General features: G+C 58.2%; 15 protein-coding genes across 15 annotated transcripts; 8 read left to right on the top strand and 7 right to left on the bottom strand.

Annotated features, from left to right (window-relative positions):
* Window positions 1-229: 229 nt before the first annotated feature.
* LDBPK_010390 (hypothetical protein, conserved) lies at window positions 230-796 on the bottom strand (the record flags this gene model as incomplete). The annotated part of the gene is made up of 1 exon (XM_003857804.1): window positions 230-796. The coding sequence occupies one exon, from the start codon at window positions 794-796 to the stop codon at window positions 230-232; it is 567 nt and encodes a 188-aa protein (XP_003857852.1).
* A 630-nt stretch (window positions 797-1,426) lies between these two features.
* Window positions 1,427-1,996, bottom strand: LDBPK_010380 (hypothetical protein, conserved; the record flags this gene model as incomplete). Its single annotated transcript, XM_003857803.1, has 1 exon — window positions 1,427-1,996. One exon carries the CDS (start codon window positions 1,994-1,996, stop codon window positions 1,427-1,429), a length of 570 nt encoding a protein of 189 aa, XP_003857851.1.
* Window positions 1,997-2,824: 828 nt separating this feature from the next.
* Window positions 2,825-5,068, bottom strand: LDBPK_010370 (hypothetical protein, conserved; the record flags this gene model as incomplete). Its single annotated transcript, XM_003857802.1, has 1 exon — window positions 2,825-5,068. One exon carries the CDS (start codon window positions 5,066-5,068, stop codon window positions 2,825-2,827), a length of 2,244 nt encoding a protein of 747 aa, XP_003857850.1.
* Window positions 5,069-6,719: 1,651 nt separating this feature from the next.
* LDBPK_010360 (hypothetical protein, conserved) lies at window positions 6,720-7,481 on the bottom strand (the record flags this gene model as incomplete). Its single annotated transcript, XM_003857801.1, has 1 exon — window positions 6,720-7,481. The coding sequence occupies one exon, from the start codon at window positions 7,479-7,481 to the stop codon at window positions 6,720-6,722; it is 762 nt and encodes a 253-aa protein (XP_003857849.1).
* Window positions 7,482-8,602: 1,121 nt separating this feature from the next.
* Window positions 8,603-8,896, bottom strand: LDBPK_010350 (hypothetical protein, conserved; the record flags this gene model as incomplete). Its single annotated transcript, XM_003857800.1, has 1 exon — window positions 8,603-8,896. One exon carries the CDS (start codon window positions 8,894-8,896, stop codon window positions 8,603-8,605), a length of 294 nt encoding a protein of 97 aa, XP_003857848.1.
* Window positions 8,897-9,475: 579 nt separating this feature from the next.
* LDBPK_010340 (hypothetical protein, conserved) lies at window positions 9,476-10,108 on the bottom strand (the record flags this gene model as incomplete). Its single annotated transcript, XM_003857799.1, has 1 exon — window positions 9,476-10,108. One exon carries the CDS (start codon window positions 10,106-10,108, stop codon window positions 9,476-9,478), a length of 633 nt encoding a protein of 210 aa, XP_003857847.1.
* A 434-nt stretch (window positions 10,109-10,542) lies between these two features.
* On the bottom strand, window positions 10,543-11,466 carry LDBPK_010330 (poly(A) export protein, putative; the record flags this gene model as incomplete). Its single annotated transcript, XM_003857798.1, has 1 exon — window positions 10,543-11,466. The coding sequence occupies one exon, from the start codon at window positions 11,464-11,466 to the stop codon at window positions 10,543-10,545; it is 924 nt and encodes a 307-aa protein (XP_003857846.1).
* A 971-nt stretch (window positions 11,467-12,437) lies between these two features.
* LDBPK_010320 (hypothetical protein, conserved) lies at window positions 12,438-12,869 on the top strand (the record flags this gene model as incomplete). Its single annotated transcript, XM_003857797.1, has 1 exon — window positions 12,438-12,869. The coding sequence occupies one exon, from the start codon at window positions 12,438-12,440 to the stop codon at window positions 12,867-12,869; it is 432 nt and encodes a 143-aa protein (XP_003857845.1).
* Window positions 12,870-13,228: 359 nt separating this feature from the next.
* Window positions 13,229-14,392, top strand: LDBPK_010310 (acidocalcisomal exopolyphosphatase, putative; the record flags this gene model as incomplete). Its single annotated transcript, XM_003857796.1, has 1 exon — window positions 13,229-14,392. One exon carries the CDS (start codon window positions 13,229-13,231, stop codon window positions 14,390-14,392), a length of 1,164 nt encoding a protein of 387 aa, XP_003857844.1.
* A 549-nt stretch (window positions 14,393-14,941) lies between these two features.
* On the top strand, window positions 14,942-15,121 carry LDBPK_010300 (hypothetical protein, conserved; the record flags this gene model as incomplete). Its single annotated transcript, XM_003857795.1, has 1 exon — window positions 14,942-15,121. One exon carries the CDS (start codon window positions 14,942-14,944, stop codon window positions 15,119-15,121), a length of 180 nt encoding a protein of 59 aa, XP_003857843.1.
* Window positions 15,122-16,030: 909 nt separating this feature from the next.
* LDBPK_010290 (hypothetical protein, conserved) lies at window positions 16,031-16,549 on the top strand (the record flags this gene model as incomplete). Its single annotated transcript, XM_003857794.1, has 1 exon — window positions 16,031-16,549. One exon carries the CDS (start codon window positions 16,031-16,033, stop codon window positions 16,547-16,549), a length of 519 nt encoding a protein of 172 aa, XP_003857842.1.
* Window positions 16,550-17,770: 1,221 nt separating this feature from the next.
* On the top strand, window positions 17,771-19,012 carry LDBPK_010280 (pseudouridylate synthase-like protein; the record flags this gene model as incomplete). Its single annotated transcript, XM_003857793.1, has 1 exon — window positions 17,771-19,012. The coding sequence occupies one exon, from the start codon at window positions 17,771-17,773 to the stop codon at window positions 19,010-19,012; it is 1,242 nt and encodes a 413-aa protein (XP_003857841.1).
* Window positions 19,013-20,505: 1,493 nt separating this feature from the next.
* On the top strand, window positions 20,506-20,829 carry LDBPK_010270 (thioredoxin, putative; the record flags this gene model as incomplete). The annotated part of the gene is made up of 1 exon (XM_003857792.1): window positions 20,506-20,829. One exon carries the CDS (start codon window positions 20,506-20,508, stop codon window positions 20,827-20,829), a length of 324 nt encoding a protein of 107 aa, XP_003857840.1.
* A 1,311-nt stretch (window positions 20,830-22,140) lies between these two features.
* On the top strand, window positions 22,141-22,986 carry LDBPK_010260 (hypothetical protein, conserved; the record flags this gene model as incomplete). Its single annotated transcript, XM_003857791.1, has 1 exon — window positions 22,141-22,986. One exon carries the CDS (start codon window positions 22,141-22,143, stop codon window positions 22,984-22,986), a length of 846 nt encoding a protein of 281 aa, XP_003857839.1.
* Window positions 22,987-24,030: 1,044 nt separating this feature from the next.
* LDBPK_010250 (hypothetical protein, conserved) lies at window positions 24,031-26,820 on the top strand (the record flags this gene model as incomplete). The annotated part of the gene is made up of 1 exon (XM_003857790.1): window positions 24,031-26,820. One exon carries the CDS (start codon window positions 24,031-24,033, stop codon window positions 26,818-26,820), a length of 2,790 nt encoding a protein of 929 aa, XP_003857838.1.
* Between the last annotated feature and the right edge of the window lie 680 nt (window positions 26,821-27,500).

Below are 27,500 nucleotides of genomic sequence, written 5' to 3'. Positions count from 1 at the left end.
GCGTCGGGAGAGCGGAGGTGGTGGCGTCCGTCACAAGTTTAGCAGCAGCAGTTGACGTGCTGGCAGGACTGGCCGTGCACGCACACGCACACACACACGTGCATGAGCAGGAAGAGTACTCCGGTGCACACCACTGCCTGGATGTGTGGGCGGTGCGTCCGTGGTTAGCGAGGAAGAGGAGGGGGGGGGGCGGGCGGAAGCGGGGTACCCTCTCCTTCCATCCAACGCGTCAGTCTGTCGCTGACTTGCCACGTCGCATCACCTTGCGCTGCTTCAGCTCCTCCTTCCGTCGCTCCTGGCGATTGCGCGGGGGGCCGTGGCTGCTGTCTTCATCCGCACCAGTACCGACGCCGCTACCGCCGAGGTAGGCGGCGACCAAAGGCTTCAGCACTGAGCCCCACACCTTGTAGATGAGTGTCGCCGGCACAGGGAGGTAAAAGACAATGAAGGCGGGATGCATGATGCACAGCGCCTGCACCACCCAGCACACCCACAGCACATCCTGAGCCAAGGTATAGTAGCCCAGCTCCTGCGGATTCGAGGCGTCGATGCAGTCCAGTAAATGGCCTTCCGGGCTGATGGCGGGCTGCGCCACCTTGCTCAGCATCGAGTAGGCGAGGTACTCTTGACCGGCCCAGAAACCGATCGCCATGAGGTCATGAAAGGATGGCAGGCTGCCGTTGCGGTAGAGGATGACGAGGACATAGAGGAGGTTCACGGCAGCGGTGATCATCGAGAAGACGCGCATGCGCACGTTGTTCTTCTTCAGGTTCCTCTTCGCCGTTTCTTTTGCCATTGCTGGTCGCTGCCGATTACCGTGCGTGCGTGATGTGTGCGTGCGATTCCGTTGTCGTCGAGGCGGGTGCCCTAACCAAACACAGGATCGGAGGAGGGAGGGAGGGTGGCATGGAGAGCGAAGGAGGGGGCAGGAAAAGCGCACGAGTACACACAGGCCAGCGCCGGACAGCAGCGGGAAAAAGAGAGGAGAGGGGGGAGGCCGAAGATGATCTGCGTGGCTGGAAGGGGGTGCGTGCGAGCGTGCGCATGCGCTGAAGAAACCGGGGAGGGAGGGAGTAGGGCCCCTCCCCCCTCCCCTCACCCCATCACATCAGCCTTCGCATACACATATATGCCTTCTCCATCCTTCAAATACGTCAGTGACTCCCGCAGACGGACAGCTTACAACACGAGACCACAAGAGAGAGAGAGAGGGGGGTGGGTGGGTGGGGCGCTGTCCTTTTTCGCCCGTGTGATGCGGTGCGCCCGGCAGTGGATCACAAGGGACAGCGATAAAAGGAGCAGGGGCGGCGAGTGGGCCGCAGACACAAAACCAACAGACAAGCTCGCAACAGCGCATGGGGCGGGGGTACATGTCGCGCATATCGCTCCTCTGCACCCATCCACTTCTCTGTTCGCCACGCACCCTCTACGCGAGCCGTCTGATGCTCCGCATATCGTCCTCTTCGCGCCGGCGGCCGCTGCCGCTGCTGCGGCAGGCGAGGTCGCTGCTGCCGTAGACCAGCCTTGGCTCCGTCATCCCGTACCCATCGGGGCGGCCGTACGGGTCGCTCTGGAACGGGTTCAGCACGGAGAGCAAGCCGACAAACAGCAGCAAGAGAAAGACGCAGAAAGCCCGGCTGAGCTTCTCGGCGTCTTCGACCGCGGCTTGATTGCTCCTGTGCAGCTCAGCCGGGACACGCTGCCGGTTCGGGCCCTTGGGGAAGTCCTGAAACATCTGATCTGGCCCCTCGTCTTCACTCCCGTCCCGCTTCTCGCGGATCTTGTCGTAGAAGGTGCGGCTGCTGCACACCAGCGCGCTCGCCGGAGACGCGACGGTGACTGGTTCAGCAACAGCCGCAGCAGTGACCGTGGAGCGAAGAGAGGCACAGATGATAGTGGTGGCGAGAGGGTGGCTGCGTGGTGCGGCTAGAGAGGGCACGCGCTTCGACGAGCGGACCACAACGTCGGTGGCGATGCGGCCAATGGGGGGCGCCATGACTGCCGCACCTTTCGTCTGTTTTGGGCGTCGTTGCCCTCAAGTGTTGCCCTTCCACTGCGGTGGGTCTTGGGTACGGTGGATGCCGCGGTTGTGTGAATAGGAGAGGGTCACACGACAGACAACCCGAATACACAAAGAGGGAGGAAGGTGATGGTGGTGGTGGTGGCACGGTGAGGGGCGTATGTGCAATACCTACACACACACACACACACACACACACGTAGAGACGGTAACGCGCGTGGTGGGGTGCGAGAACGAGGGAGCATGTTGGAGAGGAGTGGCACTTTCGATCATGCTTTCTAGTTTTTTGTTGTTGTTGTTCTTGTTGCGGTGCTTAAGCGCACACCGCCGCGCATCGCCATCATCATCACCTCCACCGTCACTAACGTCGGCTCTGCGCCACCCCTCCCCGCACCCTCCCGCCTCCCCATATAGCTTGCTCATTTTCGTTCATCTCCCCGTTCCATGGGTGCGCGCGTACGTGCGATTCGCATGCTGACTGCAGGTTTGTGCATGCACATGCCAGTGCCAGCGTGCACTCACACCCTCCCCTCCCCATCTCTATCTCTGCACGGGTAATATACCTGTGAGGTCACTCGCCAGGCACGACCTGCACGAACGAGCGGAAGACCCAAGCACGCACGCACACACACGCACAAAGACTGCGAGCAGCGAAGAGCCAACTCCATCAGCAACACAGTCGGCAGCGCTTGAAGAAACAAGAGGCTACAGCATCAGCGGCGGGGAGGGGGGGGGATGATGGTGAGCCGCTGAACCATGAGGGATGTCTGCATACTTCTCTTCAAAACTTCATTTTGTGGAGGCTCACGAGTAGTCCAGACGGCGCTCCTTCAGCGGCTGCAGCTGCGGCTCATGCCGTGCCTTCCCAGCTCGCCCGCTGCCGGTGCCTCGTGCAGAGGAGATGACCGCGCTCCCACCACCGGCAGCAGCAGCAGTGCTCGCTCGAGCACCAGCGGCACCCACCACAAGCGCGCCGCTGCTGATAGCCTGCATCTGCTGTGCAATGTAGTTTGAGACGTCGCTAATTGAGCCGCCACCGGCGCCAGTCGAGGAGGAGGCTGCCGAGTCCACCGAGAGCATCGTCGCCTCGATACTGCGCATCTGGGCATCGACTGTGTGTTTGATTCGCGCTAGGAGCGCCTCCTCGACGCCCTCCGACTTGCCGAGCGACTTGGCGAGTCGCTCCCGCAGCTTGTCTACCTCACCTTTCAGGAGAGCACCGAGGGCTTGCACGTCCTCCAGTTCCGTGTTCAACGCCCGCACGCAGTCCGTGGCGCTCTCCTTCAGCACTGCTTCCGACCGCCGTATCACTTCCATGTCTTCGCGGAAGCGCACCTCGTACTGGTCACGCTCCCGCGCGCTCCAGCGATGCAGCGCCTCCAGCTCCTCCTTCGCCGAGTCCACGGCGTGCTGCAGCGCCTCGTGCTGTTCCTCCCGGTAACGCATCGCCTTGAGCGAGGCAGCACGGTGCACCTCTTCTAGGCATGGGCGCTCGCACTGCCCCCCTGCCTCCTTGTCCGCGGCGGCGTAGCCACCGCTGCTGTTCACGTACGCTGGTCCACCCTGTTCCTGTTGAGCCTGCTGCTGCTGCTGCTGCTGTACTGCCTCCACGAGCTGTGGGTGCGGCAGCTCGCCCCGCGCGAGTGGTTGTTGCTGACTGCCTGTGCCGACGCCCTGATGCGTATTCACCTGCCGCTCCGTCATGGTCGTCGTCAGCAGCGGACGCGCGGTGGAGCCTGCACGGCTGCTCGCGTGGGAGGACGATGGCGGTGCGGGCGAAGTTGACGAGGCGGCGGGCAGGGCATGGCCAGCTCCTGCCGCCTCTGTCCGGCGTAACGGGGGTGGTGCCGGCGCTGTCACGCGGCGCGGCGCCGTGCGCTTCCGCTCTGCCACCCACTCATGCACGGCAGACGTGCGCAGTTCGCGCATGGTGGCGCGGGTCAGCGAAACGTGGAGCTTGTCCATCCCGTCCTGCGCCAAGCTCATCACGTGCGACAGTTTTTGTGGAATGACATACAGGCGCAGCTCCAGCTTGTGGTCCTTCGTCAACTTGACGGAGCGGACGTGCTCGTAGGGGATCGTGAGGTAGCCGCCACCGCCACCGCGGCTGCTGCTACTGGTGTCGGGAAGCAGCACGACCAACAACAACGGCGAGAAGTACAGCGTCGTCGCGCGCGCCATCGTCACGTCCCCCACCTCGATGCTCAGAACCGAAAATGATATGACCTTGTCTGGGTGCACGTCACGGTTGTAGCTGTCCAGCAGTTGATGAATACAAAGCAGAAGCGTGCTGTCATTGGGCAGCGCCTCGATGCCTCGCAGCAGATATGGGTTGATGGCCACACCCAACGTCATCGCGTTGGCCGACGACGAGGATAATGACGTGGACGTGGCCGGCGCCGCAGCATGGGCTAGGAAGGAGCTACGATGCTTGTACAGCCGGTAGAGCACCTCGACACACTGCATCTGGAAGAAGAAGTCACTCGAGGCGTCGAGGCAGGCGGCGATCGTGGCGCACTCGGGGCCGAAGCGGTTCTTATTCTCCTGCGACCCGCGCAGGAGGGAGATGAGGGCGCTGCAGCAGTTGCGGTGTACGCGGTAGTCGTCGGCGTGCATGTCAACGTCCCTCAAGAAGCCCAACAGCACCTCACCAAGGCGTGCGCCGAGTCGATCCTTGAGCGGCGCGGCACAGCAAAACACCTGCGTCACCTTGAAGAACACCTCCACATCGAACTGCAGGCGAATGACCGCGGCTCGGCGCGCCAGCAGCTGCTCCGCCAAGTCGCAAAAGACGTCTGCGCAGGTGCCCTCCTCGGCGGGCTGCAGCAGACCCGCACACACTTTATTTGCCTGAAGGTCGCTGGCGTCACCCATAACGGTGAGCAGCACCTCCAACGGACCGGGCAGCGTCCGGCGGACGCAGTAGAGACACTTGTTCAAGATGGCCTCAAGATTGGCGGCCACCAGCCGCACATCGCCGGGGCCAATGACAGGACACTCGGCGATGACGTCCGTCGGCGAGCTCAAGAGTGCCTCCAGCGAGGACATGGCGGGCACCGAGACACACGCACACAAAAAAGATGCGAGAAAGCGCACAGCGGTGGTGGTGGCCGTCGTCGCAGCACGGGCCGTTGCGTATCCGCAGCGGTACGTGCGCGCTTCTCTCGCCTATTTTGCCCCCGTCGCAGGACACACACCAGAGAGCGGTGGAGAAAGAGCGCCCCACCCTTGACAGAAAACCGTTGCTATCGTGTGGTTGCTGTCTTTTCCTTATGTATTTCGTTGCCGTCTGTAGTTCGTGCGTGCGTGCACGCGTTGGCCGGGAAGACTCGCTGCAAGAAGGAGGGGATGGGGGAGGTACGTCTATGTACGTCTGTATATATATATATATGTGTGGGGGGGGGGAACAGGCGTGTGTCTGTGTGCCCGTGTACGTACGGTGGGTGTACGCGATAGGGTTTGCGCTCGAGCGGTCGGCGCTCTATGAGAGACAATAAAATAAAAATTGAACGCTCTACCACGATAAAACGAAAGCAAGCGCGCACGCACCAACGACTTCGATATCACCTCTACGGCATCACGTCGCATGCAGGAGTGATACACCCTTTCCCTGTGCGCTTCCCCTCGTCGTTGCCCTTTGGTATTACGTATCTAGATAGATAAAGATATGTGTGGCTAGATAGGGAGGCTGCTCTCGGTCCTGTGGTGGTGGCGTGTGCTCTGTGGTTCGAGAACGCAGATGTCGACGGAAAACGTCCGTCTCCTTCGGTCGTCGTTCTCCTCTCCCTAGTGCGGCTGCGGCGAAAAGAAGCGGCTGCAGTGGCGCACACAGACAGAGAGAGAAGTTAGAAGACGAGAGGGGAGTTCAGCATGGGAGAGAAGTGCTCATTTCTGTGTGTCTCTCTGTGTGCGTGTGTGTGATCCGTCCTCCGCCCTTCGACGAGCGCACCACTGAACACGTATATATGTGCGCACATGTGGACGCAACTGCGCACGCAAGCGTACACGCACACATGCTGCTCCTCCCATACGCTTCATAGTCTTGATGTCTTTTATTGGTGTGTGCGTATGCGCTTGCCGGCATGCCTGCCACTCTCGGTGGGCCCCTCGGGAGGCGGTGTGGCATCCAAGGAGTCCATGTCGACATCCCCAGTGGGGCGCAACTTGTGCGCTGTGCGTCCAACGAACCTTCTCACACGTGTGCTCTCCGTACTCTTTTCTCTTTTTTTGTTCTATGGGAGGGAGGGAGGGAGGGAGGGGACGCTTGCCTGCATCTCATTAGCTTCTTGACTCCCTCACCCTCATCCCACCCCTCCTCGTCCATCGACGGGAGTGGGCGGGAGAGAACGGGGAGCACAACCATATTCGCTTTTCTACAATGTGCGTATTCTACCGCGAGCAAGGCAGCACACAGACGCACGCACAGCCACAGCTCACCTGGCACTCTGTTGCACGGCGGCTGAATCCGGGTCCTCTGGTATTTCCGACTTTGGAAGCTTGACCACTTCGTCGTTGTGCTCCAAATCGCAATGGTAACAGACAAGCGGAAAGGAGAGGCGCACGCGACGGGCCAGCAGCGCCAGCTGCATGTGCCCAGATGCAGCGCAAGATGCGCAACGAGGCCATCAAAGAAAAGAAGGCTCATGTGCATCAGTGAGCTCACGCCATCGAGCGAGTGCCAGCTGTGAATGCGTCGCGCTTAGCAAACGAAGGACGCTGGGTGAAGGCCGTAGAACCCCATCAGTGTCAAGGAAAGGTTGTAGACGACCAAGTCGAGCGCAAGCGATGGAACAGCGTCCAAGCAGACGTACACAACGAGCATGGGAGCACTCAGCCGTCGTCTGTGCTGCGTGTACAAGGATGCAAGGTTGCTGGCGTGCACGAGGCAACACAAAAAAGAGGGCGTGATGAGGGAGCCGGCTGTAGACGACGGGTCAAGCACCGTGCAGTGCAACACGGCGACGACGATCGAAAGGGCTACGATGGCCGCGCAGTTCCAGCAGCCGAGGAGCGATTTTTGGTGTGTTTCGTTGAACAACCGGAGGAAGAAGAGAACAAGGTGGCTGCCGAGCTTGGCCGGAAGCTGCGCGCCGGCCCTCGATTGTGCCGCGCGAGCCTGATGATCTGTGTCCACAGCCTCAACGCGCAGCTCGTCCGTCGGAGCGCACGGCTGCGGCATGGAGGGTGTGAGGTGCAGTTCGGTCGACGGGGAGGCAGAGGGTGCCATAGTCAACGACGGCTTTGCAACCTCCTCGCTAGTTGCGGAGGGTGCCACAGGTGCAGATGTCGCAGTGCAGTGGCCTGGCAGTGGCTTCAGCTCTGCGTACTTTTCCTCTAGCTTGCGGATTTCCTCCTCGACCACAGGATCGCTGGCGCCAGAGCTGGCTAGCGACCCCCGCTCGCGAACAAGCGCTTTGTAGCGGCGTCTGGCCCGCTGCAGCTCAGCGGTGCTCTCGCTCATTGCATGCGGTCGTGCCCACGATATACGTATACATACATATATATACATATATATATATATATATATATGTATATATATATATATCGTGCTCCGCGCACGTTTCGTATCTGGGGCCGCTTCACCTCGAGAGAGTGGAGGAAGACGACGACCCACAGCGGCTGAGCATACACATTTAAACGTGTACACGTGTATCTTCCCATGTAAACAAGTCGGTGATCGCTGTCAGTGTGACGTGTAGGGGGTGTGGAGAGGAGGTAGATACGAGACAGAGAGAGATCAAGTGAGCCACAAGAAGAGAGAATTCATGCATTCACAGCACTTTCTGCTGCTGCACGTATCGGTCACATGGAAAGAGTTCCTTGCTGCTTTACTTGCTCAGGGGGGTGACAGACAAAATGTGACAAGAAAAAAAAAGAGAAGTCGCTGACTGACGACTTGGTGAGCCCTTCCAACTAATCTGGATGCACACAGGTGGAGACGAATCTAGAGTAGATAGATGCTTCGAATGCCAAGATGTGCTTCTTGGCGGACTGCAGAGGAATGATGGGGGTGGGAGGATGTCTTCGTAGTCTCAGGTTCATGGCCACTGCTCTCACCAGACACCTTCCCCACACACAATTTGAGTTGCTTCTTTTTGTCTGTTTGTTTCCCGTCGACCAGCGTCGTCTTTGCAGGTGCCAGATTGATAGTCCACCAAGCAGGAGGTTAATAATTCAAACATAGAAACAACAAAAAACTCAGAGGAAGCAACACGTTGAATGCTCTTCACCCCATCATGCAGTTGGTCTCGCAAAATGCGTGTTCCTCAACAAGTACTCTTTTGAAGGCATTGATACATATCAGTATATATATGCATACATATATATACTGATATGTATATATGTATATATCGGACAAAGCCACAAGAGGCGGAATTGAGAATCAGACCTACTGGCGCTAAGTGCAATCCTTACCGAGTGAAATAAGCATACCTATACACAAAGGACTGCCGTGCGATGCTGCTACGCTTTTTTGATTTCGCCCCGATGAATGTCAAGTTCGCCTCGTGAGACTGAGCTGAGTCTGTTGGCCAAGTGAGAGAAGGGGAAAGTAGAGGAAGGCGCGAAACAAGCAAAAGTGCCTTACGCGATCACCTTCTGCGGTTGCGTTGCGGTGCCGTAGCACCAGCGGCCCAATGTGACAGCTTGCACCGTGCTGTTTGTTGCGTGGCACGCAAACAGTGGATAGTTCGCCGGCAGAATAGAGACAGACCACCGCATAAAGAACATGCTATAGACGCACATAACGCTTGTCATAACTGGATCGATATCAGACATAGGGCGAGTCGGAAGATTCATGATCCCAGCAATGGGAATCAGCCAGTTTGCAGCGGCGCCGGCGTACCCGACGTACCGAACGAAATTCCGGGACACCATATTTCCTTCGTTTCTTTCTACGTGTCCTTTTTATTTCTTATTTGCTTGTCTGAAACGACAGAAAATCACTTTTTGAGGGGCTTTCAGAATTCGGTGTGTAAACCACAGCGACTATTGAAAGTTCAGACAAACGGAAAGCAGTAGCAGAAGAAGTGAAAAACGCACCGAGAAGAGACGGGGAAGTAGTGGCACCAGCAGATGCCGGCATGCCAGAGAAAGAGAGAGAGAGTTCCCACGCGCAGCGGGCAGGAATGAAGAGAACCAAGTACGCCATTCATTACGCACAGCAGCTATTCGCTTTTTGAATGCGGCTCATATAGTATGCATAATTTACGAAAAGTGGGCTCGCGGAAAACCCTCGTCTTTTGCAAGTGAAATCTGCATCGCCGACTCGATGATTACAGTGAGGAGTGTTCATTTTAATTTTGTGCCTCAAGTGTGCTGCAGACAAGGAAAGGGAAAGGCAGAAAACAAATGCCAAATAAAATCTGCGAAGGCACCGGCAACAAAAGGTGCGTTGTCAGCACAGCAGCGAAGAAATCTATGGAAAGAGACGACGCTTCCACAGTGTTAGTTCGCTTATTTCTGCTTCTTCGAGACAACTGCCTCCAACATCCCGTCAATAAGCTTCTGTAGCGGGGGTGGAAAGAAGAAGCCGGTCGATCCGAAAAACTGGCCATATTGAACTGTTTTTTCAACTTGGCTATAAACAGGAGGCGGCGAAAATAGTCGAGAGGGTCCGATAAGCTGAAACTCAAATTTGACCAATGGGGCGCACATGCTTTCTTGCGTCAAACGAACGCACAAACGCTGATTCTTCAGCTTGCGGAAGCACGGCTTTTGCGACCTCGATGGATTTCCAGTCAATCTTCCCGTGCCTACAAAAATAATATCTCCGTTGCGTTGTAGGAGAGAAGAGGTAAGCTGAAACGCGATGAGTATGCCGAAGAAGAAAAAAGAGCTAGCAAGCAGCAGCCCAGAAACCCGAAACTTGCTAAGCACATACACTTCAGCAGCAGCGCCTAACGTAAGCGCCTTGACAAACAAGTTTTTCAGAGACGTCGGGTCCTCTTCCTGAACACCTTCGTAAGCCAGGTACTCCTGAAGATTAGCTGTGATGGCACGGTGTACGCTTCCTACATCATGGGTTTGGTACAAACGCACCTGCTTTGAATTCAGCTCATAACCGAATTCGTACACTGTAGACGACATCGCGAGCACCGAAATATATATATATACACCTTTACTAAGCGTATGTGTGTGGCAAAAAAAAAGGTTCCCAATTCAAAAATGACACATTCGTGTAATGAGAGAGCGTGAGGGAAGAGAGATCATGTGGAGAAAATGGGAAGTGAGATACACTTCCGAGGACGTGAAATATAGGGAGCTATCTGCCATGAACGAGGCTTGTTTTCCGGCGTGCACCCCGGATTGGAGGGGCAAGGAGGGCCACTAGCGACGCAAGAAAAGAGTTTTTTTTTTCTCGACGACGGAGGTCTGAAATCTCAGAGTCGAAAATGCCAAGCGTTACGAAACACAATCAACCGCCTGCACCGTATACACAGAAGAACGGAAAAAATTCAGACAGTGAATTGAAAGCTAGTGAGACCACATTGCAGCTCCAAGGGAAGTGTGAAAGGAGCCTGTCACAATAGCGGCCGAATGTGCACCGAGGTAGGTTGGTTTCTGTAACCACTCTTCCCCATGGCCCAGTCATAGCTATGCGCATAGGCAACAAGAGACCCATCTGCGCTTATGTCGCCAGCTGAGATTGGAATTGCTTGTGTGCCTACTTTTTGCTCGCATTGAAGCGTTTTTATGACTTTTCGATCGGCGCGGTTGATAACTGTCAAATTACCATCGCCGCCACCGGACAGGAGGAGTGGCAACGTAGGGTGATGCACGCAAAAATTGGTCTGGCTCAGAATGTAGTGAGACTTTTCTGTGGTAATGTGAGCCTTGAATGTGCACCCTGGCGCGTCCTTCATGCTGATAAAGGAGACGCGTCCTTCCGAGGATCCGACTCCGACACCGTCGTACTGTGGAGCGCATGTGATGCAGCGGAGGTTGAATTTCATGACGTCGGGAAGCTTGAGTTCGTTGACCTTCTGCATTTGTTGCACGTCATACACGTGAGCCAGTCGACCTGTTGCGGCAGCCATCATCGGCACCGTTTTTTGCGCATCGAGCGCGAACACAGGCTCACCCAGGTTTTCCTCCCTCACGTAGCTTTGCTGCCTCAGGTCCCACCAGCGCAGCTTGCCGTCCCAGCTTCCGGTGATGAGCATTTGGCTCATGGTCTGAGGAAGAGACAGGAAATCGAGGCAGCTAATTGGCAAATCATGTGATGCGACGACAGCCTTCTGATTTGAGTTCAGGTCCCACATAACCGCAGTCTTTGAGCATCCTCCGAAAAAGACGCGCCCGTCCGCAGACAAGGACATAGTAAGTAAAGGACTGTCGTGTGTTGTTGTCCAAGTTGGCTGAGATATGACCGCCCCAGCAGGGTTCCGCGCAACCTGCCAAATAGAGCAAGTCCCGTCCCACGAGGCAACGCCGGTCATGAGCATTGGGCATTCTTTTGGGGAAAAGCGAACGGAACTGACGCAGTCTGAGGTGGTAGCCTCCAGCCTGTGGTCGGCACCGATGGAAACAGACTGTGCCATGGTTTCACTAACAGCACTCGGAATTCTATAATTGAAAAACACGAATAGGGCTTTTGTAAACCCTATCTTTTATTTGTGTGCGTGTATGCGTGCTGTGATTTTGACGAGAGAGGGTCCAAAAAGAAAGGGAGGGCTCGAGAAAATTAAAGGGACTGGAGTCAAAGTTGAGGCGCAAAGCTAGTCTGCTCGTCGGCGCTACGTTCAACGATTTTTTTTTCCTGCATTAGTGATCAAGGAGACTCTTCACACATAAAAAGCGCGATCGTATTTTGAACAAAGAATGCGTTCAGCTTCTACTCGCGACACTAAAATGACGTCACATCGAAAGAAGATTAAGCTGCAGTAATTTGTGTTTTTCATTTGCTTTTTTTGCTTGTGGGCCTCATGTTCGGCGTCGAAACAGCGAAAATCCTGCATTTTCCTGCTTGCAGAAGAATGCAGCAGTTCGGCTGTACCCGGTTCGCTGCACAAACAGTTGTTCTTCTGTGGTGTCCCGCAACCGACGAAGTGTGTCGCACACCTTCTGCGGCCGGTCTCGGAGGCGACTTGTACCTGGAGGGGGGGGGGCTGTTGGCGGCAGGAGGGGGATGGGTGATTCGTCATGCAGCCGCTCTTGCCGTTTTTCGCAGAAACCAGCGCAGGTACCTCTGCAGGCTGAGAAGTTTGCCTGAGTCTTTTCTCGCCACTACGACGCAGATTTACTGGTGCGATTGCGTCCATGTGATCCGTCGCTCTGCAGAGCGTACAATGCACTGATAGCACCTCACCATTTACCTTCTACATGCTGTTCACTTTGCCTCGCTGCCTCTTCTCCGTTCTTACAAGCGTCATCAATCACAAAGGGCGCTTCCATAGCACTCCAGAGCAGGCCTCATATGCTGTTCAGGTGCAGTCGCGTGGTGCGCCCACCCGCCCTCCATACGCGCAGAATGTCCATGAGGACAGTGGTCATGGAGCACGGCGTCCCTTTGTCACTATACTACTTCATCACAAATGAACTCCTCGTTTGCCTGCTGACGTGCTTGCTGCACTACGGCTACTTTGGCCAAGAGGACCTTTTTGGCTTTTTGAAATCTGTCGGCGCCTCAAAGTACGTAGACCTAAACGCCATCGAAGGCAAAAGCTGGTCATTATTTGGCGGACAGCTTGTTGTGAGCGCGCGACTTGTCGCCAACTTCACTGCTGCATCCTTGTTTATGTCTCTATGGACACCCGTTCAGCTGCCCATTTGCATTGCCACCTATCCGCATCTGAAGCGCTTCAGCCAACTTTTGAGGAAAAGGGGTTGTGTTTCTAAACCGATTTAGAGTGCTGGCTAAGTGGTGCAGGGATGCCACCAAAAGCTGTATTGCAGTCGTAGCTTCATTTATGCTCTGTCAATGTTGTTCCTCGCTACACAGCGTGAGATGCGCTGGCAGATGAATAGTATCTGCGTTCTTCAATGTACTCGTAAGTAGACAAAAGGCAAACCATGCTCCATCATGCAAGGTTTTGTTTCGAAGAAAGCGTGAGAGCGGTAACTTTCCCTTCCTTTTTCGCTTTGTTCCTCTGGGGCGGTAGCCCCACTCTGGGCAGGAAAGGGATAGAAATAGCACTTCATGTACAACCACGCTAGCGCAACTCAGCTACTTTTCTTTTCCCCATTCTACGGCTCATAGTCTTTTAAATGTCTGGCGTTATCAACGACTTCTTGCGCCGCTGCCTCAAGAAGGTTGCCGGCAAAGTGCAGCCGCTGACCGTGGTGCAGGGAAACGAGGGAGGCGACATGGACAGCATTGTCGGCTGCATTTACCTCGCCATGCTTTTCGATAAGCAGCCCAAATTCGGTTTTGAGAACCCTGTGCCGGCGCTGAACTTTCCACAGGAAGATTTCGGCCTGCGCAACGATGTGGCGAATTTCTTCAAAGAGCTCGGGGTCGATGCATCGCTCTTGATGTCGGTACAGAGAGGGCAGATCGCGCATAACTTTGTCGATATCGCTGCTCTCAACGCTTCGGTTGTTCTTTATGACCACAATAAGCTGAGGGAAAACCAAAGCGACTTCGCCTCTAGAGTTGTTGGAGTAGTGGACCACCACTTTGACGAGAAGCAGTACCTCGAAACCACATCCAAGCTAAGACTTCTGCGAACTGTCGGATCTGCTTGCACACTCGTTACGGAGCTCTACCGCGAATGTGGCGAGGATGTCGTGTGTCCCACGCTGCTAACGGCTCCGATTGTTCTGGATACAGTGAACTTTGAGCCGGCACAAAAGAAGGTGACACCTGAGGACATCGCTGCATACGAGTGGTTGCATGCAAAGGAGGTCGCTGACACTGCTGCCGCTGCAGCTCTCTTTGAGAAGCTTTCGAAGTGGAAGGATGACGTGCTGACACTCAGCGTTCCAGAAATCTTGAGGCGGGATTACAAACAGTTCAGCTTCAAAGCCAGAACGCAGAAGGGCGTTATGTCCACGGGCACCAGTAGCGTGCCGTGTGCGTGCAAGCAGCTAGAAGCTCACTTTTCTGTTGATTTAATTGTGGCGGAGGCTGCCAAGTACGTGGAGCAGCATCAGCTGGATGTGCTCATCCTTGCATTTGCCGGGAAAGTCGGCGGCAAGCACACTCGCGAGGTCGCCTTCTGTGCAAAGACTGATGTGATCTCGTTTTTTGCTCCTTTTGTAGCAGAGGCTCCGGATGGCGTGTCATTCACCATGATCACAAAGTGTCAGACGGTGGACGGATCATACGAGTACGCCTCGTACTCGCTCAGCGACCCTTCTGTTTCTCGCAAGAAGCTGGTTCCAGCGCTGTCCGAATTCCTTGCCGAGGGGACGCGGAGTCTTTTGTGAGTAACCGCGTTTTTTTTTTGTGAACAGTAGCTTATTCTGATTGAGGGTGGGGAAAAACAAACACAACATATGTCACCGAGCCCCATAGAGGAGACCGTGCTGGGAAGGTGCGACGGGCGCAACGGCACTATTTCCGCAACAATTGTGCAAACTCGAAAAAGTAAATGCTCCCGTTGTTTCTCCTCAAGTGCTTCTTGGGCGGCCACAATAGCCGTCGCACGCGTCGAAGAGGCTTATGACATTGCCGCCTCTCTCCACCAGCTCTTCTGAGTCCATCATCGTCATGCCTGAATCTAGATTTTGCTGTGAAAGCAGCCATACCAGCACGTGGGCTGAATAAAGGTCACGGGAAAAGGTGTTCTTCCCTCGCATGCAGGCGCATCTGGTCTTCTCTCTCTCCTTTGCCTACTTTTGTCATCTCGCAACCAACAAAAAATCAACCTCGACGTCACACGCCATAGCAGACAAGTATACCTCATACAGTGCACCAAGCTTTCTCACACATTCCAAATTGTCAAGCCTCCTTCACCACCCTCTTACACAAGAGCAATGGCCCGTGGCAACCAGCGTGATCTCGCGCGGGAGAAGAACATGAAGAAGCAGCAGCAGAAGAACAAAGGTCACCGCGAGGACGGTCTTTCCCACGCTGCGCGCAGAGAGGCGGATGCCGAGGCGATGCGTCTGAAGCAGGCCGCTGCTGCGGAGCGGAAGGCTGCCGGAGGCTCGTGACGCTGTTTAGCAGATCTGCTACACCACTGTTACTGCATTCTTGAAAGTGAGATAACAACAGCAACAGGAATGGCTACTTTGCACCATTCCTTTTTTTTTTTCGTACAGTTTATATATGCTGTTCGCTGCTGAGGAAGTGCTGCGGAACTCTCTCAAACACTCGAATCGCGAGATTCGAGGGTAGTGGATGACTCACTCCACTTCCCCAGCACGATGTGCGAACAAGGAGTCTTTGCTTTTCTTTTTTTCATAGGATGCCTGTTCGCTCCGGTAACACAAAAGGAGACTGATGTGGCTCGCTGCCAAGGCATCGATGCACGGCGAAAAGGGCACAAGTGAGCGATTCCTTTGCTTCGTCGTGTGCGCATGGTCACAAGTAAAGGTGCACAGTGCTTTTTGCATTTTTTTTCTGGGTATGCAGAACGAAAATACACAACAAATGTGAACAGGCCTGCTGATCGTTCTGCGGCTGTGAGGGCCCGCATGCTATTCTCTTCACGTTGTCTCTTTTCCAAGTTTCCTTGTCTGTCGCCTAGACTTGACAGATAGAGGGAAAGCCCTTGGGAAAGAGATGTGGCCGCCATGGCGTTTGCACAGCATCGTCTACTGGGAAGCCGCTTTGCACTCCGTCGTCTGCTCGGTAGGAGGTGCTCGCTGCACACCAGCGTCTCGCTTTTGCCGTCCACGTTTTTACTCTGTGTGCACTCGACAAACAAATGGCCACAGGAGCTACTTCAGGTTGACGGTGCAGACGGTTCTGTCTGTTTTTGCACAGCCTCAAGGGTGTTCTCGACGTGGCAGCTTTCCCTCGAAACCATCTTTAGCTGCTTACACACGCAGCCGCGCCCATCTCAGCACCGAAAAATTCACGACGTCCCCACATAACGCGGCCTGATTTTAGTCTCTAACATGTCCACATACGACAAATCAGATCAGATCGGCTATGATGAGACGGATAATACGTTGAATGCCGAGCTGGAAGAAATGATGGCGCGCACCCCACCGGAGGTGCAGCGCCACCTGCAGCACCGCATTCATGATGGCATCCTGCAGCGCATGAAAGAGGAGACGACACGCAAGTGCATTACGTTCATCCAAAAGTATGAGCAGTGTGTGAACAGCCAAAAGCCGTACAACATGAAGCTATGCTATCCCCACCGGGATGCTATGAATGGGTGCGCGCAGGAGGTTAACCGGGAGGAAAACTACCAACGTTACCGCATCATGTACCTCCGTGGCGAGCTGCTTAGGTACCATGAGAAACGTATTGCCGGCAAGATGGAGGCATTCAAGGTGAAGGCTCCCGACGCGATCCGTGGGTGGAAGCACGACTACGCACCCAAGTATATGCACATGATGGAGGATTTGGGGGCGGCGCCTCTCGGCAATGCCGTGGGGACGGCGGAGGAAACCACAAACTCGAAGTAGGACCCCCCTTGTTTTGTCTTGTCGCAGCTGTGCTTATCAGGACCACGCTTTTTCCTTCGCCTGCGGTGGCGGCGAACCACGCAAGTGAGCATGCCGGATGCAGCGCTCCGTCAGCTTTTCGTTTTCTCCCTGCTCTGATCGTCACCGCTCTGCCACGTGCATGCAGCACCCTTGGCGCCCCAATGATGGTACGCCATCACCGACAGGGAAAGAAAGCGAGGAAGCGATGAAAACGTGCAAACAACCGAAAAAAGAATTCTCATAAACTTTCGCGCGCGCACACCCACATACACACACATCGCCCCACAGCCGCCCCTCCATCATGCCGGTCGCCACTCCCCCCACCTCCTCCCTGGGTGCGTCTCCCCGTCGCGGTGACACTCAGGCCCCCGCACCCCTCGCCGTGGGCCAGTGTGAGGGGCCGGCTGCGACACGCTCGAGCCGCGCTGACACGCTCCGCCCATCGCATGGACGGTGCAAGCCTGTGCTCACTGTCGCGGGTGGCTCGGACGCAGCGCCATGCACGACATGGCCGCCGGCATCCGTGGCGCTACGTCGCGCCGACCTCGCCCAACGCCGTAAGGGCCCAGCCCTGTCAGCACCAGAAGTGGTTCGGCGTTGGCAGGGATAGAGGGTGAGGGGGCTGCCGGGCTTCCGTACACAGAGAGAGCGGGGGTGGAGGGGGGGGCGCTGGACCCTGGGATGCCACGCTGAGGTTTATCCCGTCACTGGGGGCACGCCAACACTTAGACCATCCAGCAATGGGTTGTTTGGATGTGCCTCGTATGACTGAGGTGCAGTATCTTGGAGCAGCGTGGTCCCTTCACGCCACGGCTCCTCGCGGTAGGTGACGTGTCCTTGTTTCGATGTCCGACACGCCAGCGCTCAAATGTTATGCCTCCTCCTCCTCTTCGCTGTATCTGCCGCCTCCTCACTGCCATGTTTTCGTAGGTTGCCTCGCTTGCCTGCTCAGCGGCGCTCTCCTCCCACTTTGAGGGGACTGACAGACACAGCCGCTGGTTTCGCGGACGTGTTTCTCCCGTGGTGCCTCGTGCCATGCTGGCAGGGCGGGCCGACATCACAGCTACATTCGTCGTCACAGCAGCATCCCCCGCGCCGGTCGGGCATCCTGGCCTCGCCCATCGAACATCGTTTTGCGGCTCTTGCGTGCTCGCACGCTTCACTACAGTCTCTTTTGGCTTCCGCACACCGCACTGTGTAATGCGGCGCCTCTTCCTGCTGCTGGCATGGCAGCCATCCTTTGTCAAGCATCTCTCGGAACTGGAGCCGGCGCCGCAGAGAGCGCCCGTAGAGAAGCGACGTAGACAACATATCCCGCTCTCTCTGCAGGCACGCGAGGAGCTGTCCCGCAAGTCGAATGAGCTGCAGTACCATGTCGTCACGCAGGACTGGTTCGGCCAGCGCGTGGATGACTTCGTTATGCAGCACCACCCGGAGTGGGACTACGAGACGGTGAAGCGGCTGGTGCAGCAGGGGCACATCTACCGCTACCGGAAAAACGGAAAGAAGCGATACACGCGGCTGACGGATCGTCTGGAGTTCGATGAGCTTGTCGTCGTGCCGACAGCGAGCTTCTGGGAACGCCAGCTGGCGCCGCCGAGCGGGGTGGAGCTGCAGAGCTCCTCGACGTCGCAGCAGCAGGAGCGGCGGCAGAAGTTTCACCTCTCCGCCAAGACGCGCGAGATGGCGCAGGAGATGGTGCTCTTCAAGAACGAGCACGTCATCGTGATCAACAAGCCGAGCGGCGTGCCGATCATGCCGACGCACGACCCTCTTGCCATGAACATCACAGACCTCCTTCCGGCGTGGCGGTACACTAATACGCAAAAACCGGTCATATGCCACAACCTTGACACCGAGACGAGCGGGTGCGTGGTGCTGGCGCGCAGTGCGAACGCGCACCGCATGCTGGGCCGCATGTTTGTGAAGCGTGTAGTGCCGAACAGCGTGTACTGGGGTTTCGCGGTAGGGAAGCCGCCAGTGAATTTCGGCCGCATTCGCATGCACTTCGAGATTCAGAAGGGGCAGGGCGGCGATGTCATTGTTGCTCGCCCCACCCCCACCGCAGACTCCAAGGTAGGCATCGCCGAGTTCGTTGTGAATGCCTCCGCGCTGGAGTTCGGCAGCTTCATCTCCTTTTACCCACTGACGACGCGGCGGCATCAGGAGCGCATTATGGCCGCCCACGCGCTGCGAGCCCCGCTCCTTGGCGACGCGAAGTATGGTGGCGAGAGCGCCTTCCCGCACTCCCTGTCGCTCTTCTGGGACCCCGCCCGCAAAGACGTCCCACTGCACCTCCATCACCGCAAGATTCAGCTCCCCTACAAGAACGGCGCCGGTGAGTTTGTGTGCGTCACGGCGCCGCTGCCGCCGCACATGGAGAAGACGTTCAAGCGGTTGGGGTGGCCAGTCGACGCTGATGACCCACTTATCCCTGGTTGACAAGAAAGAGAGACATGGGGTGGGGGAGGGCGCAGAGGACGTGGGCAGAGATGTGCGTGTGCGTGTGTGTCGTGATCGCGTGCGCCGTGTGGGTGTTTCGCTGCTGCCCTCGACGCCCTCCACCCCGCCCCGCCCTTCACCCCTCTTCCATTACTCGTACTCACGCCGCGGGTCTCTGGCGTTTGTGTTTGCTTTGGCCGGGACATGTTCGCAGCTGACGCGCACATGTACGCGAGCGGCCATCATCACCCCTTTTCCCCCTCACTGCGTTGTGCCTCGCACTCTCTCACATGTATCAACGCCTACGTAAGCACGGAAGGGGGAAGGGGGGGGCGATACCACACGCACACACACACACATATATATATATATATATATAACGAATCAACGCGAAGCGGTGCCACGGAGAGGAGGCCGCCACTTCCATCGGTGCACGCGGCGGCGCTGCGTGACACAGAGTCGTGTATGCATAAGGAAAAGGGATGGCCTACAAAAGAAGAAAACCTACTCGGCTGCACGGACTCTGCAGCGTGCGCATGTGAGGGTGGGGTGGTGGTGGTGGTGGCACGAGGAGGGGAAGGAGGGAGGCCCCGACTGCTTCAGCACAGGCCCTACACAGGCTTACGTGGCGTTCGGGGGCTGCTGACGCGTTCGACTCCATCTTCGCTCTCATGCCCCTTTCACGTCGCTGTCTGTGTCCGTGTGGCGTGCGTGCTGCCATACGGAAACGCAGCGACGAAGCGGCAGACTTCTTCCACACACACACACATACACCCGTATGCGTGCGTGTGTTGACCCCTCCCTCCGCCTGTCGACGCAAAAGCTCAACAACCTGCTTCCACTGCGCCCCAACCTGCCTGCCTGCCCGTCCATCTCTCTCTTTCTATCCTTGTACACGTGCCGTTCTCCTCTGCCGCACCCACCCACCCACCCACCCACCCCCATGAAAGCACCCCCCGAAAAAAAAACAAAGGGAATAGAAGCGAAGTGAGATTTCGGACGAAGGTGGCGGTCACGCGAGAGAAGGAGCGCACGCGCAACGTACACACGTAGACGACAACGGACGGAGGTGCGGCTGTGCTGGTGCCCATTAGCCCCCTCTCGCTCGCTCTCTCCCGCTCACGCGATTTTGGCGCCTCTACCGGCGTGGGTGTGTACATAGAGGTGCCTGTGAAGGCAGCGGAGCACACCAAAAAGGGGAACGGCGAGCGAGAGAGGAAGGGGCCATACAGAAGAGGAAGACGACGGCAACAACGGGCACCCTGCTCTCCACCTCTCTTCGTGAGCGACGAGCTACCTTTTCTATCCCCCCTGCACCTTCCGGCTCGCGCGACTGCGTGAGCCTGCATAGCCTCGCAGACGCCTGCACACAGGTACAATCCTGCGCAGTCGTTGATGCATGGTCGATTCTTACCCCTCAGAAACACACGCACACCTACGCAACTACAGCGGAGTGCCCGCAGAGGGAATAAGCGCTAAGCCGAGAGAGAGAGATGCCCTTCACGGAGGTGTATGGCGTGGAGCAGTTCCGTGACATCGCGAACGATCCCACGCTCACCGTCGTGTGCTTCAGCGCGGTGTGGTGCGGCCCATGCAAGACCATCGAGAAGGATCTGGACAGGCTCACCTATGAGTTTGCGAATGTGCGGTTTGCGAAGGTGGACGCAGACAACAACACGGAAATCGTGTCCAAGTGCCGCGTGATGCAGCTGCCAACGTTCATGCTGGTGAGGGCGGGGCAGATGCTCGGCTACGTTATCGGAGCAGACTTAGCGCAGCTGAAGGCAAAGATACGAGAGGAGGCGAACAAGTCGTGAGCGCGGACGTGCCCGGCGCTTTTCGATGTGTGTGTCTGCGGGCGGGTGTGCCTTGGGCGCGAATCACCAGCAGGAGCGGCAACCGAGTAGAAACCACTTTTGAGTCCTGTCCTCCTCTTCCTCCTGGGCGTGGCACCGCGTCTCTTCTCTACACCGCATCGCACGCGGTCGTGTGAGGCGTTTTTCTTCTGGTAGAGAAGGTGTGTGTGTGTGTGTTTGTGTCCCTCCGCTTCATCTCGTGTCTTGCTTTCTCTGGCCCAGCCTCTTCGCCGTCGCTTGTGTGCTTGTGTTTCTCTGTGATCGTGGATATCGTCTTGGTGGTCGTTCTCCTCGTCGTGCTGGCGCCCTGCTCCTCCGACTCTCATGGCACCGACGCGGTCGTCGTACCGTTGATGTTGATCCTCGCTTCAGCGTCGAGGACGGCCCATTGTTTCGGTTCTGCACAGCCGTACGCACACGCGGCACGCGCACAGATCGGTAGACCGCGCGGCCACGTATTCCGACTAACCGTAGTGGAGACGCCAAGGGAGAGAGAGAGTGGGCTGCTTCAAGCGAGTGCGAAGAAGGGCACATCAGCGGAGGAGAAGCAGCAGGCGGCCCACCACACATCCACTTCTCGCGTACTGTCAGAAGACGATCTTGCTGCACACACACACACACACACACGACATGCGCACTGCGTGGCGCATAAGGAAGGCGGCAGAAGAGAAAAGCGGCGGTGCGGGATGTCGGTGAGAGCGGAGGAGGATGGGAAGAAGCGGTTGGTGAGCGAAATACAGATGCGCATACTGGCTGTATGGATGCCTATGCATCTCTTGTTGGCGCCGCTGCTGTTGTGTTTGTCTTCCACCCACCCTTTCTCGCAGGCTTCGTTGATGTGCACACTGTGCGGATTTCGACGCACCATCTCATCATAACACGTGCTATTTCAGGATGGAGGATGGAGAGAGACGGTCTCTTGGTCATCGCCATCTCTCTCCCGACCTCCCGACCGTCCTGTCACATGCCCACTACTACACGAGCACACATGTGCAAACCCCGAACGCACAGACGTGTATGCGCAGCCACTTCGCTTCTCTAGTTCCACCGCACAGTCTAGCCCACACTCTCAACGCGCGCGCGCGCACCATTCCTCCCCCTCCTGTGTCCTCCTCTTTCGCTTCCTCCACACACACGGACAGACAGACGCGTATCCGTCCTCCTTCCCTTTCCCAAAAGACGGACGAGGAAAGCCGCCGTCGCCACTCTCTCTCTGTGTACGCGTGCTGAACCTCTTACTCTATGCGAACGAGAGACGCACTGGCGACGAAAATGCCTCAAAATGCGGCGCAGCTGAACCGGATGCAGATTCGTGAGCAGGAGGCGCTCAACCGGCAGCGCCGCATGCAGGACGACGCGGTGGCACGGCGCGAGGAGGAGGAACTGCGGCGGACAAAGGCCCAATACGACCACGTCAGCTCGCACGGCTACGGACGAGCTGGCAGTGGTGCCGCTGCGCCGAGTGGCAGCCGTGGCGCATCCGACGAGGTGCAGATTCGCGTGTACGTGCGGGAGTGCGACGAGGAGGCGAGCCGGTCCTTCAGCTACCGAGAGGATACCGCTGCTAACTCCACCTCCCACACAGGTCCGCGTTCCGGTGCGTCTGCATCCACGCCGGCCGCTTCGCATGTCGCCAGACGTGGTGTCAACGGCGCGCTGCCACCGATTGGCTCGTCGGGGCGTCTTGGGCCACCGCGCGCGCCAGGGGCCCGTGCGGCGTCCGGCGGTGGTGGCGGCACTTCGGACATCTCAGGTGGTGCGGCATCATGTGGGGTGGTCGCACCGAACCGGGCACGGGTTCCTCGATACCTGCAGCAACGCAAGGCAGAGCTGGCGGCAGAGAAGGAGGCGATCGCCGCAGAGGCGGAGAAGCAGCGGCAACTTTCTCTCATTCCTGCTGGCCAGCGCCGCGTTTCGGAGGAGGAGAAGGCAGACACCCTGCGCCAGCTGGACGAGCGGCAGCAGGAGCTGGAGGGACAGCTGGCCCGCATTCCCATCCGCTTCGACACGCAGTCGATCCAGCAGCGGCGGCGCGCCATCGAGGAGGAACTGCGGCAGATCGAGACGACACGCAACAAGTACAACACCAAAGGGACTCTCTTCATGCCGCTGTGCTAGCGCGCTCGCGACTAGCTCTGCTGCTGCGCGGTGGTGGCTGCTGAGGGGATGGAGGAAGGGGTTGGGACGTGCTGGTATGCGCTGCCTTTGCGATAGAGTTATAGATTCAAAGAGCGAGAGACAGGCAGTTGCTTGCGTGAGGTCTGGAAAGGGGATGATGCGTGCACCCATGCACACACACACACACACACATCGATGCACGTAATGGCGCGTGGATTCCATATAGAGGGCGAGAGACAACGGGAAGGCATTGGGGAGAGAACCACACGGCGTACCTCCGACAGCACCCCCTGCCTCTCTCCTCATTGCTGTGTACGCCCACGGTCTCTTTCTCTTCTTTCAGTTTTTCCAGGGCCGGCGTGAGCATGTATGGGGAGGGAAGACCTGCACACGGATGCACTGCTTCCGCCTCGTCTTTGTTTTTCAGTGTTGCCTGCTGTTCCATGTCGTCTGCACATGCTCTGCCAACCAGTATGGCGGGTCGGAAGGCGCCACTGCTTCGTTGTCTCTGCTGTCTCTCTCTGTTCGCCTATGTATATGTATATGTGTGCGTGTGTGCGCGTGTGCGTGTTTGTGAGAGTGGCTGCTGGCGTTGCTATCCTCTGCTCCTTCCCGCTGCCTCCCTCGATGTCCCCCCCCCCCGACGCGCTCATCCGCATGCACGCACCCCTTCCACGCACTCGCTAGCGCGTCTCTCTCTCACACACGGGTGCCCGCGTGCTTTACAGCCATCGCCCACTTTTGCGGAGGTGCCCACCCGTTATCATTGTCGTCTTCGTCGTTGTCATGCTCCTGCACCACCTCACGCGCTTGAAGAATGGCCCCATTCACAAGTGCGAGCGCGCGCACACACACCCACCCACCCGCCAAGAGAGACACACAGACACGCGCGTACTGATGCAGCGTCGCGTTGCTTCACTTGCATGCGGGTGTGCTTGACGTGTGTACGGTGCGTGTGTGACCCGTCCGCTGAACCTCTTCCCCTTCTCATGGACGTCGTTTTCGCACAAGAGAGAGAGAAGATGTGGCGCTCCTTCTTACGGGATGGCTGCCACTGCGCGTGCATCTGCATCTATGTCTGTGTCTGGTCTCTGCATGTGCCGTTCTGTGGATGCTTTTCACCGTCGTGACACCGCTTCCCTCATGCGCATCTCTTCTCGACCTCTGTCCATCGCTCACGCACAGACAAGTGTGTGTGTGTGTGCGCGCATGGGCACACCACACACACGCATACATCGACACACGAGCAAACAACACGTGCACGACTACTTGACGCTAGAGATAGATCGGCTAAGACTTACATTGTCTTTTGATGCAGGGCGACTGAAAAAGGGCGTAGCCATGGATGTGCGAGAGGAGCTGGCGCAGCTCTACCGCACCTACAACCCACGGCGCCTCAAGGACATCGAGGAGATTGCGGAGCGCTTCAAAGGGCGCGAGCACGCCATGATGACGGCACTGCGAGAGAAGTACGCTCGCCACGGTGTGTCGACCGACTCATCGTTCGCTGGCGGCTCCGCTGTGTCGTGGGCAGAGGTGCTGCCGCGGCAGACGACTTCTCGAACAGTCGAAGCAGCAGCTGCTGCACCTGCTGCGGTGGACGAGACGGATTCGTCGACACCCGCTCCCGCTCCTTCGCCGTCTCGAACTGCTGATGCGCCATGCGCAGAGAGCGCATCTGGTGACGCGGCGCCTGCGGCGGCATTTAGAGCTCTCATCACTCCCTCATGCAGCGGCAGCCCTGCGACGGAGCACTCCACTACGGCCACCGCCGTTGCCGCTGCTGCAGCGCGCCACCAACGCCACCGCGAAATGGTGCAGTTGATTGATCAGCTGCGCTCTGTCGACGTTGGACGGCTGGCCGAGCGCATGGCGATGCTGTCCGCGCCCGCGCCGTCACCGGCGTCGCGAACTCCGCGGCTACCGTGGCGTCAGAGCCGTGAGGCGTCGGCGCTCGAGGTGGACAACGACCGAAATGATGGCAGATACAACAACAGCATCAACAGCAGGGAGCTAGCCGAGCTGCTGCGACACACCGCCGTCTTCTTGAACTTCTTCTCTCAGTGCGCCAGCCGATTTCTGCTGCTTGCAGAGGAGGAGGAGCATCTGGCAGACGCAGCGTTGACGACGTCCGAGGGCCCATTGCCGTCACGGGCGCCTCCCCAGTCGCAGGAGCGCCGAGCTGCCGTCGAAGTGCCGCAGCGACCGCCGCACCACGGCAACCACACTACCTGCGGCAGGAAGGACAACGCCGAGCAGATGCGACGTGGCGCCGGCGGGCCTCCCCACGGCAGCGGTAGCCACGGGCATAATCGCTGGTGTGGTGGCAGCAGTCATGGCGGCAACGCTGAGCGCGCGGCGCGCGGCATTGACATCAGTGCCTCCTCGTCGAAGACCCATATGGAGCACCCGGCCACGATCGTGCCCGTCCCGGTGCACTGTGCAGCGTCTTCCCCAACACCGTCTGCTGCCGCCGCCGCTCCTGTCCACAGTCGCGATGTGGACCACGCCGATGCAACGGTCTCCAGCCACCATCGGCGCTCTTCATGTGTGCGAGGCATCCGCCAGCTTCCCTTGTTTTCCACCTTGCCCTTGCGATCGTCGTCCGCCTCTCCTCCTCCGCGGGCGGCATGGCGGGACGGGGAGCGCGTGACTGGCGTTGGTGATCGCGGCGGCGGAAGCCGCTCTCCGACGTACCGCACGACGACCGTCTCGCCACTGACGTCGCCAAAGGGCAGGCGCAGCGGGCACTCGCCCCACACGCCGTCCCAGCCGCGCTATAGCAGAGGAGGAGCGGTGCCGCGTGCGTCAGCTGCGGCCACGACGATGAGGACGCCTGCTGGCCAACGCAGCTCTTCCTCACCTCTCGCATGCTCTCCCGCTGCCACGCCACCGCGGCCCCCGACCTCTCCGCCCATGCACGGTGGTGCACTGGTCTTGCGATCGCCGCCGTCGCCGCTCGCACGCAGGCGAGTGCACACGTGGACGCCGTCTTCTCAGTCCAACCGTTACACCGCCGCGTGCGCGGCTCTGCGAAGTGGCGACTGCGTCGTGCTGCAGCCTGGCGTGTACTATGAGGAGCTGGTGCTGGAGGGCTGCGGACACGTGGAGCTGACGAGCGCGTACCCGGGCGCCGCGGTGGTGCTGCGGCCTTCCTCGGACTTGGCGCCGGCGCTCCGCATCCGCGGCGCCTACAGTCGGGTGGAGTTGAAAGGCATCGTGCTCGTGCAGGGAGATTGGGCGGAGGCGGAGGCCGCTGCACGGGTGGGCGCCGCAGCTTCCGTTGCCCCGCGTTCCTCGTTCTCCACCGCACCCCCACTGCCGCTGCTCTCGGTGAGCGACGGCGCAGCACTGCAGGCGACGGCTTGCCACTTCTACGGTGGCGCTGGCGGCGGCGTCGTCATTGCCGGGCCGCACACGCACGCCACGCTGGACCTGTGCCTCATCTCGCTCTGCGGCTTCGCAGGCATCTACGTGCACCATGGCGCCAGCGTCGAGGTGCGGCAGTCCAAGGTGAAGAAGAGCGAGGCGGGACTGCGTGTGTTGCAGTCCTCCTTCTACGTGCACGAGTCGACGCTGGAGGAGAACAAGACGGACGGCATCGTCGTCTACGAGGGTGGCGTGGGCATTCTGGAGGGGTCGAGCGTCATGAACAACGGCGGCAACGGGCTCTTCCTCGAGGGCGGCGCCGGGGAGGAGGTGCGGGTGATCGCCTCGACGATAGAGTTGAACGCCCTCTACGGGGTACATCGCTTCCGCGGGTCGACATTGCACATCCGCTCCTCCTACATCCGCGACAACGGCCTGCTGCCCATCAGCGAGGACGGCGGCTGAAGGTGAGGCAGCGGCGCTCCACGGCGGTGGTGTTTCACGTGTATGTCTGTTGCTGCGCCGTGGAAGCGCGCGCGCGTGTAGGTGTGTGCCTGTATCACTGCCGCTACTCCTGCCCAGACTCTCCGCCGCTGGCCTCCCTCTCCCCGGCCAATGAAGCCAGTAGCAAGAGCGAGCCCGGGTAGCGGGGAGGAGGTTCGGGGTGACGTCATGCACGTAAATCACCCACTGGATGGCGCCGCAGGGTGGGAGTTGGGGGGAGGGTGGGGGAAGAGATGCCCGCGCAAGCGGAGCACACGGTCTTCAGACACGCACACGCATACGTAAAACGCGTATCAGCGCGCACCGATACATCTGCTACACACGTTGCCATGCACATACGGTGAGCGTTGTGCCCGAGCATATTCCATCAGGGCACCGCTTCGCACGCGCACGCACGACGACCACAACGAAAAGACAAGGGCGGGGGCGATGGAAAGGGGAACGCTAACCCACTTCAGGGCCGCTGCCTGCCGCCTTGCCCATGACGACGGTGGGTGCGCTGCATCACGCGCCGCTGCTGGTCTTGATAATGCGTTACGTGATCGTTTGCTGTGCTGCACGCCCCCCCCCCTCCCCACCCATCACCCTCCTCCCCACTCACCCCCCCCCTCCCCACTCATCACCCCCCTCCCCACTCACCC

Source organism: Leishmania donovani, chromosome 1, assembly GCF_000227135.1.
Source record: "Leishmania donovani BPK282A1 complete genome, chromosome 1".
Classification (NCBI taxonomy): Eukaryota; Euglenozoa; class Kinetoplastea; order Trypanosomatida; family Trypanosomatidae; genus Leishmania; species Leishmania donovani.
The sequence above is the reverse complement of the archived record's forward strand: the minus strand, read 5'-3'. Positions and strand labels throughout refer to the sequence as shown.